The sequence below is a fragment of the Benincasa hispida genome, chromosome 3 (genome assembly GCF_009727055.1).
Source record: "Benincasa hispida cultivar B227 chromosome 3, ASM972705v1, whole genome shotgun sequence".
Lineage (NCBI taxonomy): Eukaryota > Viridiplantae > Streptophyta > Magnoliopsida > Cucurbitales > Cucurbitaceae > Benincasa > Benincasa hispida.
In genome coordinates this window covers 22,252,324-22,267,140 of record NC_052351.1, presented here as the reverse complement: position 1 = coordinate 22,267,140, position 14,817 = coordinate 22,252,324, and the positions used below count along the sequence as shown (strand labels likewise).

General features: G+C 32.8%; 2 protein-coding genes across 2 annotated transcripts; one reads left to right on the top strand and one right to left on the bottom strand.

The window, feature by feature from the left end:
- The first annotated feature begins 2,468 nt into the window (after positions 1-2,468).
- LOC120073916 (leucine-rich repeat receptor-like serine/threonine-protein kinase BAM1) lies at positions 2,469-6,071 on the top strand. The gene is made up of 2 exons (XM_039026831.1): positions 2,469-5,143; positions 5,413-6,071. The coding sequence occupies exons 1-2, from the start codon at positions 2,542-2,544 to the stop codon at positions 5,754-5,756; spliced, it is 2,946 nt and encodes a 981-aa protein (XP_038882759.1). The 5' UTR covers positions 2,469-2,541; the 3' UTR covers positions 5,757-6,071.
- A 789-nt stretch (positions 6,072-6,860) lies between these two features.
- On the bottom strand, positions 6,861-10,067 carry LOC120074607 (malate dehydrogenase, glyoxysomal). Its single transcript, XM_039027774.1, has 9 exons — positions 9,883-10,067; positions 9,487-9,702; positions 8,933-9,247; positions 8,562-8,651; positions 8,390-8,473; positions 7,703-7,738; positions 7,498-7,587; positions 7,320-7,414; positions 6,861-7,154 (listed from the first exon to the last, which is right to left on the bottom strand). Exons 1-9 carry the CDS (start codon positions 9,952-9,954, stop codon positions 7,082-7,084), a joined length of 1,071 nt encoding a protein of 356 aa, XP_038883702.1. The 5' UTR covers positions 9,955-10,067; the 3' UTR covers positions 6,861-7,081.
- Positions 10,068-14,817: the final 4,750 nt, after the last annotated feature.

The following is a 14,817-nucleotide window of genomic DNA, read 5'->3' as shown; positions in this document are numbered from 1 at the left end:
CAGAAAATAAGAGGTGAATAGTATATAATGCTTTTTTTTTTTTTGGTTAAATTATAAACTTAGATGAAATGAACGTAATCTATAAAACATATATGATTTCCCTAGATTTTGCCTAATACGAGAATCAAAACGATGATGAAGGATTAACCTAAATATTCTGTTATTAATCACACCTCCATTTGAAACATAATCGCACAACAATTTTTGCAGCTGGAGAAGATCAAAGGGGATCTTCATCGAAGACAATGTAGGAACAGAGGGGGGAGGACCTGGAATAGCTCCGAGTATCTGTTGCAGATTTGAGAGAGGAAGGGAAGATGAAGAGCATTTGTTGTAGACTTGCATCAAACCCTAAGATTTCGTTAATATGAAAGAATAGGGGTGAAGTTCGAAGTGAATTAAATTCATGGGGTATTTTCGACCGTTTCATCCAAAACCAACATCAAGTACTAATAATTTTTAAACTGTTAAATGGTATGAACTGTTTAAAAAATCAAGGATATTTGCAACTTTTAAAAACCCTAATAAATTTCATCCAAAACCAACATCAAGTATATTTTTGAACTGTTTTTTAAAGTTTTAAGGATATTTTTGAAACTTTTGAAAATTCAAAAATATTGTTGACACAACGTACAAAGTTTATCAGTATTTTATATAATTTAACAGTAAATATAATATAAATAATAACCGTGATAACTGATTTAAAAAAACACAAGATATTGTCTAGCAATTTAAATACTTTTGTGGTTTATTTTTTAGTTTTTATAATTTTCAAAAATATTCATCGACATAGATATTTCATTCATATTTTTATAAGCATTTTTATTAAGTTGAGACCATAACTTCAATATCAGCATTTTAAATCTCGGTGAGTAAAGACAAATAAGTTTAAAAAAATGAAAATAAAAAGATAAAAGACTTTTATTTCTTATAAAAAAAAAAAAAAAAAAAAAGTTTGTGTTAATGGATGCCAACTTTTATCAATTCTTCTTGTTGGAAATATTCTCACCTTGAAGGAATAGCTCAAATTTGCTTTCAGTGGTCTGGAATTCTTTTAAAAGATTAAAAGCTTTAATTAACAAGTTGAACTGGAAAAGGAAAAAAATTAATAATCAGTCAACAAGTGTGCGATTTTAACGGTCGCTTTTTTCCTTTCCTCTCCTTTTCCCTTTTATTTATTTATGGTTGCAAAAGGTTATTTTTGGATAGTTCAAAAATCAATTATAATACTTTGTTTTATTAAAAAAACTGTAATATTGAAGGGTCTTAAATTGCCAATTTCAAAATAATGATTATATGCTAATTACCACTAATTTATACCCAAAAGCATCTTAAACCCTCTTCCAATTATCTCAAATAGAGTCTTAAATTGAATGAATTAATTGGTTTTCTTTAAAATCACTTCTTCATTTAACCATTTTTTCTTAACCCTATTCTTACCAATACCGATATAACTTTTTTATGCTTACAAAATAGAGATGTTTTTATCAATATGAATATAGCTCAATTGACAAAAGACATATACACTCAATTAAGAGATAATATGTAAGATATTTGAATCTTTTAACAAAATGTTGAATAAAGAAGTAATGTTATTTTTTTTTTTCAGAAAAAAATGATTAAAAGATATTAAAGTAATTTATTTATTTATTTAGTTATTTTTTGACATAAGAGAAATTTAACTTTTTGGTCATAAGCCTCTGTTTTAGTTTCAGCAAAAGGAGCAATTTTAAATGTTTTTCTTAAATTTTTTTTAGTTTATGAAACAATATACTTGAATTTGAATTTAATCCAAGACGTGTATTTTATGTTAAATTGAAGCTCTAAAATTAAAATTATTTGAAGATAGAAAAACTAAGTTGAAATAAATACACGATTTTAGAAACAACAGTAAGATTTAAATCATGAAATAGTTTTCTATGAACTATTCATCCTTTTTTTTTTTCTTTTTAGTTCTTATTCATGACTTTATTTTCACGTTAATCTCATAAGCATAGGCATCATAAAGGAAAATGAAAAGAAATAGATGTCAACTCACTTTATTATATTCTTTTATAAATTCAATGAAGACGTTTTATCTTAATTTTTTTACAAGTTACTAAAGTAAGACAAACTTAGTGATAATTAACACATATTTCATTTTTTGAAGTTGGAAATCCACTCTCTCATCTAGAAGAAGAATTTGTTATCAAATAATAGATTTGAAATTCTATTGAATTCATTAGAATGGGAATGTTACACACTTAAAAAGACAAGACAGATACTTTATTACTTATTTTAAGTTCACCTTATTCTACTTAGAGCATATTAAACTAAAGTCATATGCAATTTTTATAGGATAAGATTCTAATTTCCACCTTCTAAGAATGAAATGCCCTAACCTTAAAAAAAAAAAAAAAAAAAAAAAAAAAAAAAAAAGGTAATAAATTTACTTTTTTTTAGTAATATAAATATTGAAACTTGAATTTCTGAGTGTAGTTGTCTCTAAGTTCCCCCCTCCTTGCTCTGAAAATCAGAATTCAAAAAGAAGAAGAAGAAGAAATGAGAGCCACCATTAAACTTTCAAATTTTATATGCAAACAAAAATGGCTTCTTCTTGTTTTTGTGCTTCTTCAACTTCACTTTCCCCCTTCCTTCTCTGCCTTCCTACCCGAATCCCAAGCCCTTCTCTCTCTCAAATCCTCCATTTCTGACGACCCTCGTTCTTCTCTGTCCTCCTGGAACGCCGCCGCTGTCGCCGCCCACTGTACCTGGTTCGCTGTCACATGCGACGCCCGCCGTCACGTTGTTGCCCTCCACCTCTCTTCCCTTAACCTCACCGGCACCCTTTCCCCCGACCTTGCCTCTCTTCGCTTTCTCACTAATGTTTCCTTCGGCCTCAACAAATTTTCCGGGGGAATCCCACCGGAGATTGCCTCCATTTCTTCTCTCCAGCATCTTAATCTCTCTAGTAACATCCTCAATGGGTCGATTCCTCGCGAGTTTTCGCAGCTCAAAAACTTACAGGTTCTTGATGTTTATAACAATAACCTGACCGGTGATTTCCCCAGGGTAGTAACTGAAATGCCCAACCTCCGTTATTTGCACCTTGGGGGAAATTTCTTCACCGGTCGGATTCCTCCGGAGGTCGGACGGTTGCAGTTCTTGGAATTTTTGGCGATTCACGGCAATGACCTTGAAGGTTCGATACCGTCGGCGATCGGAAACTTGACGAAGCTTCGGCAACTCTTCATTGGTTACTATAACACCTTCGTTGGTGGAATACCGGCGACTATAGGGAATTTGTCGGAGTTAGTTCGGTTGGATGCCGCGAGCTGTGGCTTGACCGGAAAGATTCCTCCGGAGCTCGGAAAGTTGCAGAAGCTCACTGAACTGTACCTTCAACAAAATGCGCTGTCTGGACCTTTAATGGAGCTAGCAGGATTGAAGAGCATAGAAGAGTTGGATATATCATGCAATATGCTTGTTGGTGAAATACCCATCTCTTTTGCAGAGTTCAAGAACTTGAGGCTATTGCAACTTTTCGACAACAAGCTCTCCGGAGAGATTCCGGGATTTATGGGCGACCTTCCAAAGCTGGAGATATTGCAATTATGGAACAACAATTTCACTGGTTCAATTCCTCGTAATTTGGGGAAGAACGCAATGCTTCGGACTCTCGACCTTGCTTTCAATCATTTGACAGGTACGATTCCTCCTGAAATCTGCCATGGGAATAAGCTTGAAGTTTTGATCGCCATGGAAAATTCCTTGTCTGGTTCGATCCCAGAATCGTTGGGGAATTGTATTTCACTTAAGCGTATACTTCTATGGGGAAACGCTCTCGATGGATCGATTCCAAAGAGGCTTTTGGCTTTGCCAAATCTCACTCAAATTGATTTGCATGAAAATTTTCTCTCTGGAGAACTTCCCATTACCAATACAGTCTCAGTTAACCTTCTTCAGATAAGTGTATCGAATAATATGCTTTCTGGGTCCTTGCCACCCACCATCGGCGGCCTTGTGGCCGTCCAGAAGCTTCTTCTTGACAGGAATAAGTTTTCTGGTCAGATTCCTTCAAATATTGGGAGATTACAGCAACTATCTCGGATAAATTTCAGCCAGAATAAGTTCTCTGGTACAATTGTGCCAGAGATAAGTGAGTGTAAGCACTTGATCTTTCTTGATCTTAGTGGAAATGAGCTTTCTGGTGAAATTCCTAACCATATTACCAACATGAAGTTACTGAATTATATGAATCTCTCAAGAAACCATTTAGTTGGGCCCATTCCTGCTTCAATAGTTAATATGCAGAGCTTAACTTCTGTAGATTTTTCATACAACAATCTCTCTGGTTTGGTTCTGGGAACTGGGCAATTTGGTTACTTCAATTACACATCATTTTTAGGGAACCCTTATCTCTGTGGAGCATATTTGGGGCCTTGCAAAGATGGGGTTCTTGCCAGCAATCACCAAGAGCATATGAAAGGCTCTCTCTCGACTCCTCTTAGGCTCCTGCTAGTTTTTGGATTTTTTTTTTGTTTAGTTGCAGTAACAGTTGCATTGATCTTCAAAGTAAGGTGGTTTAAGAGAGCAAGGGAGTCTAAAGGATGGAGATTAACAGCCTTCCAACGGCTGGGTTTCTCGGTTGATGAGATCTTGGATTGCATTAAGAAGGAAAATGTGATTGCAAAAGGACGTTATGGCACAGTATATACAGGAGTGATGCCAAATGGCGATCAGATCACTGTGAAAAGGCTTTCAAAGATGAGTGATGGGTGTTCTCATGACAACGAATTTGATGCCGAGATACAAGCTCTTGGGAGGATTCGACACCGTCACATTGTTAGATTATTGGGTCTGTGTTCAAACCATGAAACTAATCTTTTGGTATTTGAGTACATGCCTAATGGGAGTCTCTATGAGGTTCTCCATGGCAAGAAAGGAGGTCACTTGCTCTGGGATACAAGGTACAAGATAGCCATTGGAACTGCGAATGGACTCTGCTATCTTCACCACCATTGCTCACCGCCCATTGTTCATCAAAATGTGAAATCAAACAACATTATGCTAGACACCAACTTTCATGCCCAGATTGCCAATTCCGGGCTTGCAAAGTTCTTACAAGATTTAGGGACGTTGGATACGTCAGCTACTGAACCAGGTATGACAATCACTAGTGCTAATTAATATTCATTTAGAATCAGAAATGATTTTATAGAATATGATCTCAGGAAATTCTTGAGAAGCTTGGTAGTATTGTCTTTCAATGTTTGGATCTGTGTTGAAGAATGTCTGAATTGCCCATACTTTGAAAAACTAAGAGCCTGATATAGTCAATCCACCAAGTACTTGCAGTTTGATAAATGATGTTGTAGATGTATAGTACAAACTGAAGAATGCGATAAACGAGATGTTTTCTTTTTCTTGCAGAACACGTCTACACACAGAATGCCGACGAGAAGTGGGATGTATTTAGCTTTGGTGTCGTCCTCTTGGAACTTGTTAGCGGTAGGAATCCAGTTGGAGAGCTAAGTGACAGTGTCGACATAGTTCAATGGGTTAGAAAGATGGCAGACTCAGAAAAGGAAGGAATACATAAAATCGTTGATCAAAGGCTCTCATCTGTCCCCCTCGACGAAGTGATGCATGTGCTCAATGTAGCCATGCTGTGCACTGAAGAAGAGGCTGCAAAGCGTCCCACAATGCGGGAAGTTGTCCGGATCTTAACCGAGCATCAGCAACAATCATTCTCAAAGGAGGATAGAAATATGTAAATCAGTGAACTTTTCAAGAGTCCTCCAACACGAGAAGTTTACTGTTTTAGAGTCTGCTGTTAGAACAAAAAGGAAGCATTATTGTCTCCTGAAGCATGTGGTTATGATTTGTGTTAGGACTTAGGAGTATGTACTTGCAGGGTGTTTTGTGTCTAGTTTTTGGGGTTTTGGTTGGGATTGGATTGGCTATGATCTGGCTACTGTGAGACGTACGAGTACTGATGCTATGCAAAATCACAACATTCTCCCATTACATGATTAAATAAATTTTACTTTATGAACGAGAAATCATAAGTTCAAGCTTAAAGAATGTAACTACTGTTTCATTATTTGATACTCTGACTTAGTATCAATTATTGACTTTGAAATTAATCATGAATTTGCGGAGGAATGTGGTGAGTATTATTAGTATTCCACTAAATGGGCCTCCAAGCATCATTTCAATATAAAGAAGAAACCTCTAAATTGGGCATTACTCAAGCTAATGTTAATTTTCGAAGGAAACGTGAAATAAAGATGATAAGTATTCATCTTGTGGAAGTGTTTGGTTGATTGTTAGGTCAAAGTGATGGGCTTGCATTAGAAGACAGGACATGATTGCAAACAGGAAGCACTACTCCCAATAATTTCTTCACTCTTATCATTGCAAAAAAAACAAAACAAAAAGATCTTTTTTTATTTATGGTATTGGCACTCATAATGCAAAGTCTTTTCCCCGCTTGTTGCTATCTATTCACTATCACTACTATCAGTGTCTGTTTATAAACAGATTACTTTGCAAGTACTTAAAATCGTATTTTTAAACATTTAAAAAATCATTACAAATCAGTCTCATATTAATCTACAACGAAGATTATTTCTAATCTTTTTCATAGAGTGATTGGTTCTTTCCAAGTGACGGTAACAATGTGCAACAATGAGATCTGTCCAAAAGAGAGACGAAGGAAAAGGAGAAGGAACAGAGAACAGAGGATGGGGAGGAAACAAAATGCTACACAAAAAATTAGATAAACTATTATGTAGGAACTCGAGGACAATTTCAAAAAGATTAGATGGTCTCTTTTAAGAAGGGAATGGACTAAATAGAAACCAAAGCACCATGCAGAAAAATGAAAAATCACCAATCTCATAAAGTACTCTAAAGTCTAGTCCAACCCTTTTGGTTGTGCATTAAATATCGACATGATGGCGATACAGTTTTATTAGTATAAAAATACGTGGTGTGGTTTCATTTCAATCAACTACAATCTCTAGGAAAACATATAGAACAAGTGATTATGAGAGATAGAATGTTTCTATTAAAACTAATGGTAATTGGCATCTCTTCAGCCTCTGATGAAGGAAACTCCTTTCTCAATGCTTCCTGCCAACTCTTTCTTCGCTTTCTCCAATCCAATCCTGTCAATCAATATCCCAACTCTTTCAAACTCAATGTTTCACGATCAGATTAAATCTCACGCTAGACTACTTTTGTTCAACAAATTCACATTTCTCATCAAACAGTTTAAATGAGAAATCATATTTGATTCTTATGTTAAATTTTCAGAACTGGCAATCACGTACCTCTCATACTCATTTAGTGGGCCAAGGGAGTATACTTCTTCAATACCATGGCGACCAAGTCGTACTTTTGTTGCAAAGAATGGAAGTTCAGTCACCTGTACATGACAAAAACATAAGATGAACATTATTCTAATTGCGAAAAGGGAAAAGGCCGATAACTTGGATAAAAGATGCCTACCTGAGAAGACACGAACGCGCATTCAACAACACCTGCATCTCCTCTTAAGCCCCTGAGGCATGCGTCTGCAAACTTAACGGCAGCATAAGCCTGCAAATTTCTACAATACATTAGTCGATTTCTTTCTATTTCTTAGATTTAATGGTAGCCAAACAATTTAATAAGCTATTTTGATAGTGATGGCAAGGAGTGGAAAGAAACTGACCATTGAGAGAGTTGCTGAACCAGCTCCTGCTTTGGCCTGCAGAGAGTAGCAGATTAGTATAATAAGCTATTGTGATAGTGCTGATAAGAGTACAGCAGAATGGGTTCAACAAATGTAAAAATCTCAAGAGGCGTTTGAGCACTTGCAAACGTATGGTCAAATTGCAGGTCAATCTAATTTGTGCCCGATGCAACAGTCTACATGTTGAATTTTCACAGAAGATAAATGATGGTGTAAAAATCTCAAGAAATATTAGAGCACTTGCAAATAAGTATGGTCAACTTGCAGGTCAATCTAATTTGTGCCCCATGCAACAGTCTACATATTGAATTTTCACAGAAGATGAATGATGGTTCTGCCTTCATCATATGTTACGCCAATAAAACTTATAGAAAAAAAAGGGAGCAAAAGAACTTGAGGTGGTGATTAAAACTATATATATGAGCTTTTATAGCAGCATCTAAACATAGACGAAGACAAGTCTGATTCTACATGAAGTAGACGCTTCTTCTAAACTAATATACTCAGTTCATTATATTTCATTTATCGGGAATACAAACAAGCATAGGCACTGGTATTTCTCCATTTATTGGTATCTACCAAACTAGCAAAGTTTTTGTTATTAGATTTGTTCAATAAAATGTATAGTTGTAGTAGATATTTACAACAAACAAATGAATTTTTTACCTCGACAACTTCTGTTCCACCATTTTGAATCCTATCGGTCAGGTAATTAATCTCTTCTTGTGTGAAAGAACTTGGAGGCTTGACCTATACACAAAGACAAACAGAAAAATGAAAACTTAGTATGCAAATCAAGACATCATGTAATTCAACCAAATCAGAAGCCCGTACAAACCTGAGATAGAAGGGGCAAAATGGTTACACCAGCATGACCGCCAACAACTGGCACGTCAACATCCCGAGGATCAAGACCCAATACTTCTGCCTGATAAAGACAACATAACATGACATGACATAAGTTCCTCGAGAAAGAAAGCCATCTCAATCCTGGTGAATGCATTTTCATAAAGCAACCACAAGAAAGCCAAAAGTGATCACATCTAAATTCTAAATACGCAGTTAGTTAAATGAAAGGGGTGCCATTTTACCATGAATTTTAAGCATCGGGTTATCTAACAGGACTTTCATTCATCATTGCGACAATCTAACTCCAAACTCAAACATGATCTAATAAAAAGGGAACGAGATTAGTGGACTATGGCATACCACAAAGGTATTGGCTCTAACGACGTCGAGCATTGTAACTCCCAGAAGTCGCTTTGGATCATAGGTTCCAGCCTTCTTGAAAACTTCAGCTGCAATGGGCACGGTGGAGTTCACAGGATTACTGATCAGGTTGACAATGGCTCTTGGACAACACTTTGCAATCCCTTCACAGAGAGTCTTGACAATTCCTGCGTTTATTTTGAACAGATCATCCCTTGTCATTCCTGGTTTTCGAGGAACACCTGCGGGGATTATAACAAGATCCATGCCAGTAAGCGCAGCCTCCAGCTGCTGTTGCCCCAAGAATCCACGCACCTAAATTTTCAGAAATATTCTCAATATGCCATCCACTCAATTCAAGACCTCAAACTTGCATAGCAGCCACTCAAGCAAAACAAATCATGTCAACAAATTCCCCAATTCAAATGCGAATACACCGTACACGACAGTATCCTCAAAGTATCTTGAATCACTTAAAACCCATATCCCATAATACGTTCTAACTCCAAATTGCACGAAACCCAAACCCAATAGAATATAGATAATAAACTCACCACAGCACCCGTGTCCATGTGGCTAATATCAGCGGTGACACCAGGGGCATTGACTACATCATATAGATGTAGAACAGAAACCAGAGGATTCATCTTCATCAACATCGCAAGGGGCTGACCGATGCCACCGGCAGCCCCGAGTATGGCGACTTTGAACCCGGGAGCTCCGCCTTTCGCCCGGCAATTCACCCTCCTCAAAGCTGAACTCTCCTCCATCTATCCCAAAACAACCAAAATCAAAACAAATAAGGAAGCAAGTAGGATCACTTGATCCAGAACTAAATCCCCGTATTCCCAGATGGGTTATTGGGTTACAGCAAAATGCTTCGAATTTCACAGTGATCCTGAAAGAGTAAGCCAAAGGGAAGAGAAAGTGACAGGGCAGAGAGTGAGAACCTGAGACTTGGGAGGATGAAGATGTGCAGAAATTCGAGCAATGCGCTGGTTAACATCGGGAATCGGCTGCATAATTAGTTCTGCAAACAGAAAACAAACCTACCGCTTCGAGATCAGAAACCTTTTGGGAATTTGGGGTTGGGAAGAGGTAACTGCTTTGCGGATCAAATTATATAATAATAATACGATAAACAAATGGTTGGGAAGTGTGAAGAAAGGCCATCCCGTGGCCAATCTTATCTTAGCCAAATTGATTACACGTGTCAAAGTCCCGCTTGTTGGACCCCACTTCCTTCGTTTGCGGGCGCTTGGCAAAAAGGAGACCTTTGTGGATGAAACGGAATTTCGCTCCTTTACAAGATTTGGGTCAAAGGTCAAACTGGACTTCAGTTTGTATTTGACGGGCTGGACAATGATAAATTTATTGGGCCGGGCTCGATCCCTAAGCCCATAACAACGAGTTTCTATTTTTATTTTATTTTTTAAATATGACTATCAAAAAAATATAATGTATATAACGTAAATCAGTGCAAAATACTTATTAGATAGGGATAAGCATTGGTCGGTCAGAGTTCATTTTCTGACCAAACTGCTACTGAACTAACTATGATTAGTTTATATGTTCATACTGACCTCGGTCATTAAGGAGTAAAGTTGGCCAATTGGTCGGTTTGGTCGGCTTTATTCTTTTTTTTTAAAAAAAATCCGATTTGGAATTCTCTCAAACCGACATCGATCGACAAACTTCTATTTAGTAGATCAGCTTGGTGTTTTGATCTATCATGCTTACCCCTAATTTTTAATATAGAAAGATTTCATATTTATGCATAAACTTTTCAAAAATTGTATCTATTCGTTCCTTCAACTTCTAAATCTATCAGATAATTTTCTGAACTCTTTATTGTATATATTTAATATGTCTCTAAACTTTTAATTTTACTAGTTAGAAAGCACGTGCGATGTACTTGGTTAAATTTTATTAGAATTTAATTTTTTATGGTAGCATCAATAATAAGCATTTGATATAAATTTAATAATGAAAAAAAATTATCCTAAAACTATATGTATTTTGTTGTAGGTTAATTTATCATGAAAATAAAATAAATTGGAATATAAATTTTCAAGGTGAAATATAAATGGTTCTCTACAGAAGATGAAATATAAATGGTGAATGAATATACTATTCATTAGGTGAAAATTATAAATATACTTAACCTTAAATTTTAAAATAATGGAAGAGAGAGAATAATTAAAAAAAAATTAAAAATACCATTGAAATACAAGAAGTAAAAGATATATTAAAATTTGTGACGGGGCAACATAAAGTGTTAAAAAAAAATATATATTGTATATGAGGTAATAATTTTAAACGGAAGAATGCTGAAAATATTGGGCCATTTTAAAAATAGAAAAATAAGAAAAACAACTTACACAAAATAACAAAATTTAATCTTATTTGTTAGCAACTAATAAAAATCTATTAGTGATAGAAGCGGATATAAGTGTATCAGTGATAGAAGCCGATACAAGTGTATCACTGATAGAAGCCGATACAAATCTATCACTGATACAAGTATATCAATGTTTATTAATGTTTTTTGTTATTTCTGTAAATAATTTGATATTTTTTCTATCATGAAAAATTTCTAAAAATATTTTTAAATATAGCTAAATTTCACTGAATGACGAATTGTGGTCACTGATCATCTACTAATATTGATTGATTTCTAACCGTATTATTACTAATAGCGGTAACACTTTACTATATTTAGAAATAAGTTTACTTATTTTACTATATTTGAAAACCATCCTAATATATGCTTAAGTTAAAAGAATGAAACAAAAAGGGAATGGTTTAGTTACAAAATATTGTTTCTTCTAAAAATATATGTATATTTATACATAAATTGAACATTCATAAAATCGAGAGGAAACACTCAAAAATAGTTATCGAGTTATATTTTACATGCATTTTTAAATAGATTATTGATAAATTAGTATATCTTCTTAATATAAAAAATAAGATTGTTTAGATACACAAATTTATTTTCAAAGATTTGAACATCCGTAAAATGTAAAAGTAATAAACATATTGAAGTGAAAATTTAAAAAGAAAAAAACTCTTACTTGGAATTCAGTGGATTGGGCAAAAATTTAAAGAAAATAAAAGAAGAATACAACAACCAATTACTTGTTTGTTTTTAGATTTTTTTTTTCTTAGAGAAAACGTTGTTAATCATTAAACTCGTCACGTAATTAATTAATTAATATATATATATATATAACATATTGATTAAAAAGATATATACATAAAACTAAAAAGAGTTTATTAAGAAGAAAAAAATTGTTTAGATAGAGAATTTTGTTTTTAAAATTTTAAAAATAATAAACATATTTAACTAAATTTCTTTAAATTCAAATATATTACTAAAATAAAAATGGTTTGATTATAAGTTGTTCAATCAAATATTAATAAATATACATAACGATTAAAGAAAGACATATATATAGTTGTTTCAACTTCTACGTTTATTTAGATACATAGCTTGTTTTCGAATATTTGAACATTCATTGGAGATTTACATACTAGAAAAGTTCTTACTTTGAATTTAATCGTTGAGTAAAAATAAAAAAGAAAATACTACAGCCAAATACTTGTTTCTTTTTTGAATTTTATTTTAGAAAAAAAACAATAAATAGACCCATTAAACTTATTGACCTTGTTTTGATATTTTTTTCACTATCAAATTTTGGAAAAACAAAAAGCACAGTGATTAAAAAATGTATATAAAAACAAAAAAGAATTTTCTAAAAAGAAAATATTTGTTTACATATAGAATTTTGTCTTTATGATAAATATATTCAACCAAATCTCTTTGAGTTTGAAGAAAATAATAAACATATTCAACTAAATCTATTTAAACTTGAATACCGTATTAAAAATAAAAACCTTTTGATTATAGTTTGTTCCCTTAAATCTTTAATTTATAATACACACATCTGATGATAAAATTGCACTAAAAAAAGGTGAAAATAAATAGATTTAATACCTTATATCATGATATTTAAAGAAATGACATACAATACTTAAAAAAAAAAAATCAAATACCTTATTTGATAATACTTTTTGTCACTCTCAAATCTCTTTAAAAAAAAACTAGTAATTAAAGAGGGATGCACAAAAAATAATCAAAAAATGAAAAAAAAAAAATGAAATACTTTATTTTAGGGGTGTTCATGGGTTGGGTTGGATTGGGTTGGGTTGAAAGACGTTTTAGACCAAACCCAATTGTTTGGGTTCTTCAACCCAAATAACCTTTATTTAAAAATAAACCCAACAATGAAATATTTGAGTTGGGTTAGTTCGGGTTAATCAGGTCATTTGTTTAAAATTTTGTTCTAGAAAGAACCATAACGTAAATATATAAAATCTTATTTAATTATTTTCATATATTGAATTAAGATTAACAACTCAATTTCAATTTATATAGTGAAAATTTTCTTTTTAAAGTGCAAAAAAACTATTTTTAAAAGTTGTTGAAAATAAATTAAAAAATATTGGAATTAAATAAAATTAAAATCAATATATGTATAAATAATTGTGTTATATGTAATAAAAAAATATTTTTAAGTTAATAATAAATTGATTTGGGTTATATTAGGTGAACCCATGAACCAACCCAACCCACAAAATTTTTAATGAGTTGATAACCCAACGCACGGGTTGGGTCGGGTTGATTGGTTTTTTTGGGTCATCGGGTCTTTTGAACACCCCTACCTTATTTGATCATATGTTTTGTCATTGTTAAATCTTTTGAAAAAAAATCCTAGTGACTAAAGAGACATATAGAACAAATAACACACATTCTTTGATGATATATTTTTGAATGTGTCCTACAATAAACTTCCATTTGAAAATTATTATTTGCCTTTGTAAATAGAGATGGATACATTAGATTCCAGCCACACTTACAAAGGGATTGAAAATTATCTTAAATACTAAGCCTAGGCCCAATGGGCTTTTACATAAGGAAATAAACTAACACTAATTAACATAATACAAAATGTAATTACATCAATATTAAATATTTTAACATTTCCAACAAAGAGGAGAGAATTATTCATTTGCCTTTGTAGAAAAGAAAGAGATCCTTTTCAACTTAGATAACAGGAAAATATATAGAAGGTGGTTACATTGTTTTGCGAAGAGATATAATTGAATAAGGGCTTAGGTTAAAATGAGGGACAAAATGGAGAAATTTTTTTTCCCATATTACCCCTTATGATATAGTAATAAATATTTAATAGGACCTAAATTGACAAATTTTTTATTTAAAAAAATCGACATATTCAAAATTCTTAATTTTTAATTGTTCTGTTATGTGTTAATTTAGTTAGGTCTAATAACTCTAAATTTTTAATTGTGTGTTAGTAGATTTATAATTTTTTTTTTTTAAAAAAATACCAAATAGGTTAAAGATTTATTAGACACGAAATTAAATTTTAGTATTTGACACAAAATTTAAAGTTTAAACTTTAAAGATATTTGTCACATTTTAAGATTAAGAGACATATTTGACAATTATTTTACACCAAATTGAAAGTCTATGAACTTATTAAATATTAGGGGCATTCAAATGACTCGATAACCCGAACAACTCAAACTACCCAATCTAAAATGTAAAGGTTGGGTTGGGTTGTGGGTTGGCTAAGAAATTTTTTAAGTTGAACCAATCCAACTCGAATTTTATATATATATATTTCTTCATTTTAAATTTGATTACTTTGTATTGATTAATTTATAAATTATTATTATTTTCTTCAAAATTGTCATGATATTTGTCTTTATTTAAAATTTGTATATAAATATCATACATATTTGGTATCTAACATTTGAATTTTATAAAATTTTAGTTATTAGTCATGTGTGTAGAT

Bases quoted from the DNA above. Each gene is read 5' to 3' on its own strand.
- LOC120073916 (XM_039026831.1), top strand. From the start codon at position 2,542: ATGAGAGCCACCATTAAACTTTCAAATTTTATATGCAAACAAAAATGG. The intron at 5,144-5,412 runs GTATGACAATCA...TTTTTCTTGCAG, and splicing joins TACGTCAGCTACTGAACCAG to AACACGTCTACACACAGAAT.
- LOC120074607 (XM_039027774.1), bottom strand. From the start codon at position 9,954: ATGCAGCCGATTCCCGATGTTAACCAGCGCATTGCTCGAATTTCTGCA. The intron at 8,652-8,932 runs GTATGCCATAGT...TGTCTTTATCAG, and splicing joins TTAGAGCCAATACCTTTGTG to GCAGAAGTATTGGGTCTTGA. The intron at 7,155-7,319 runs GTACGTGATTGC...ATTGATTGACAG, and splicing joins CCACTAAATGAGTATGAGAG to GATTGGATTGGAGAAAGCGA.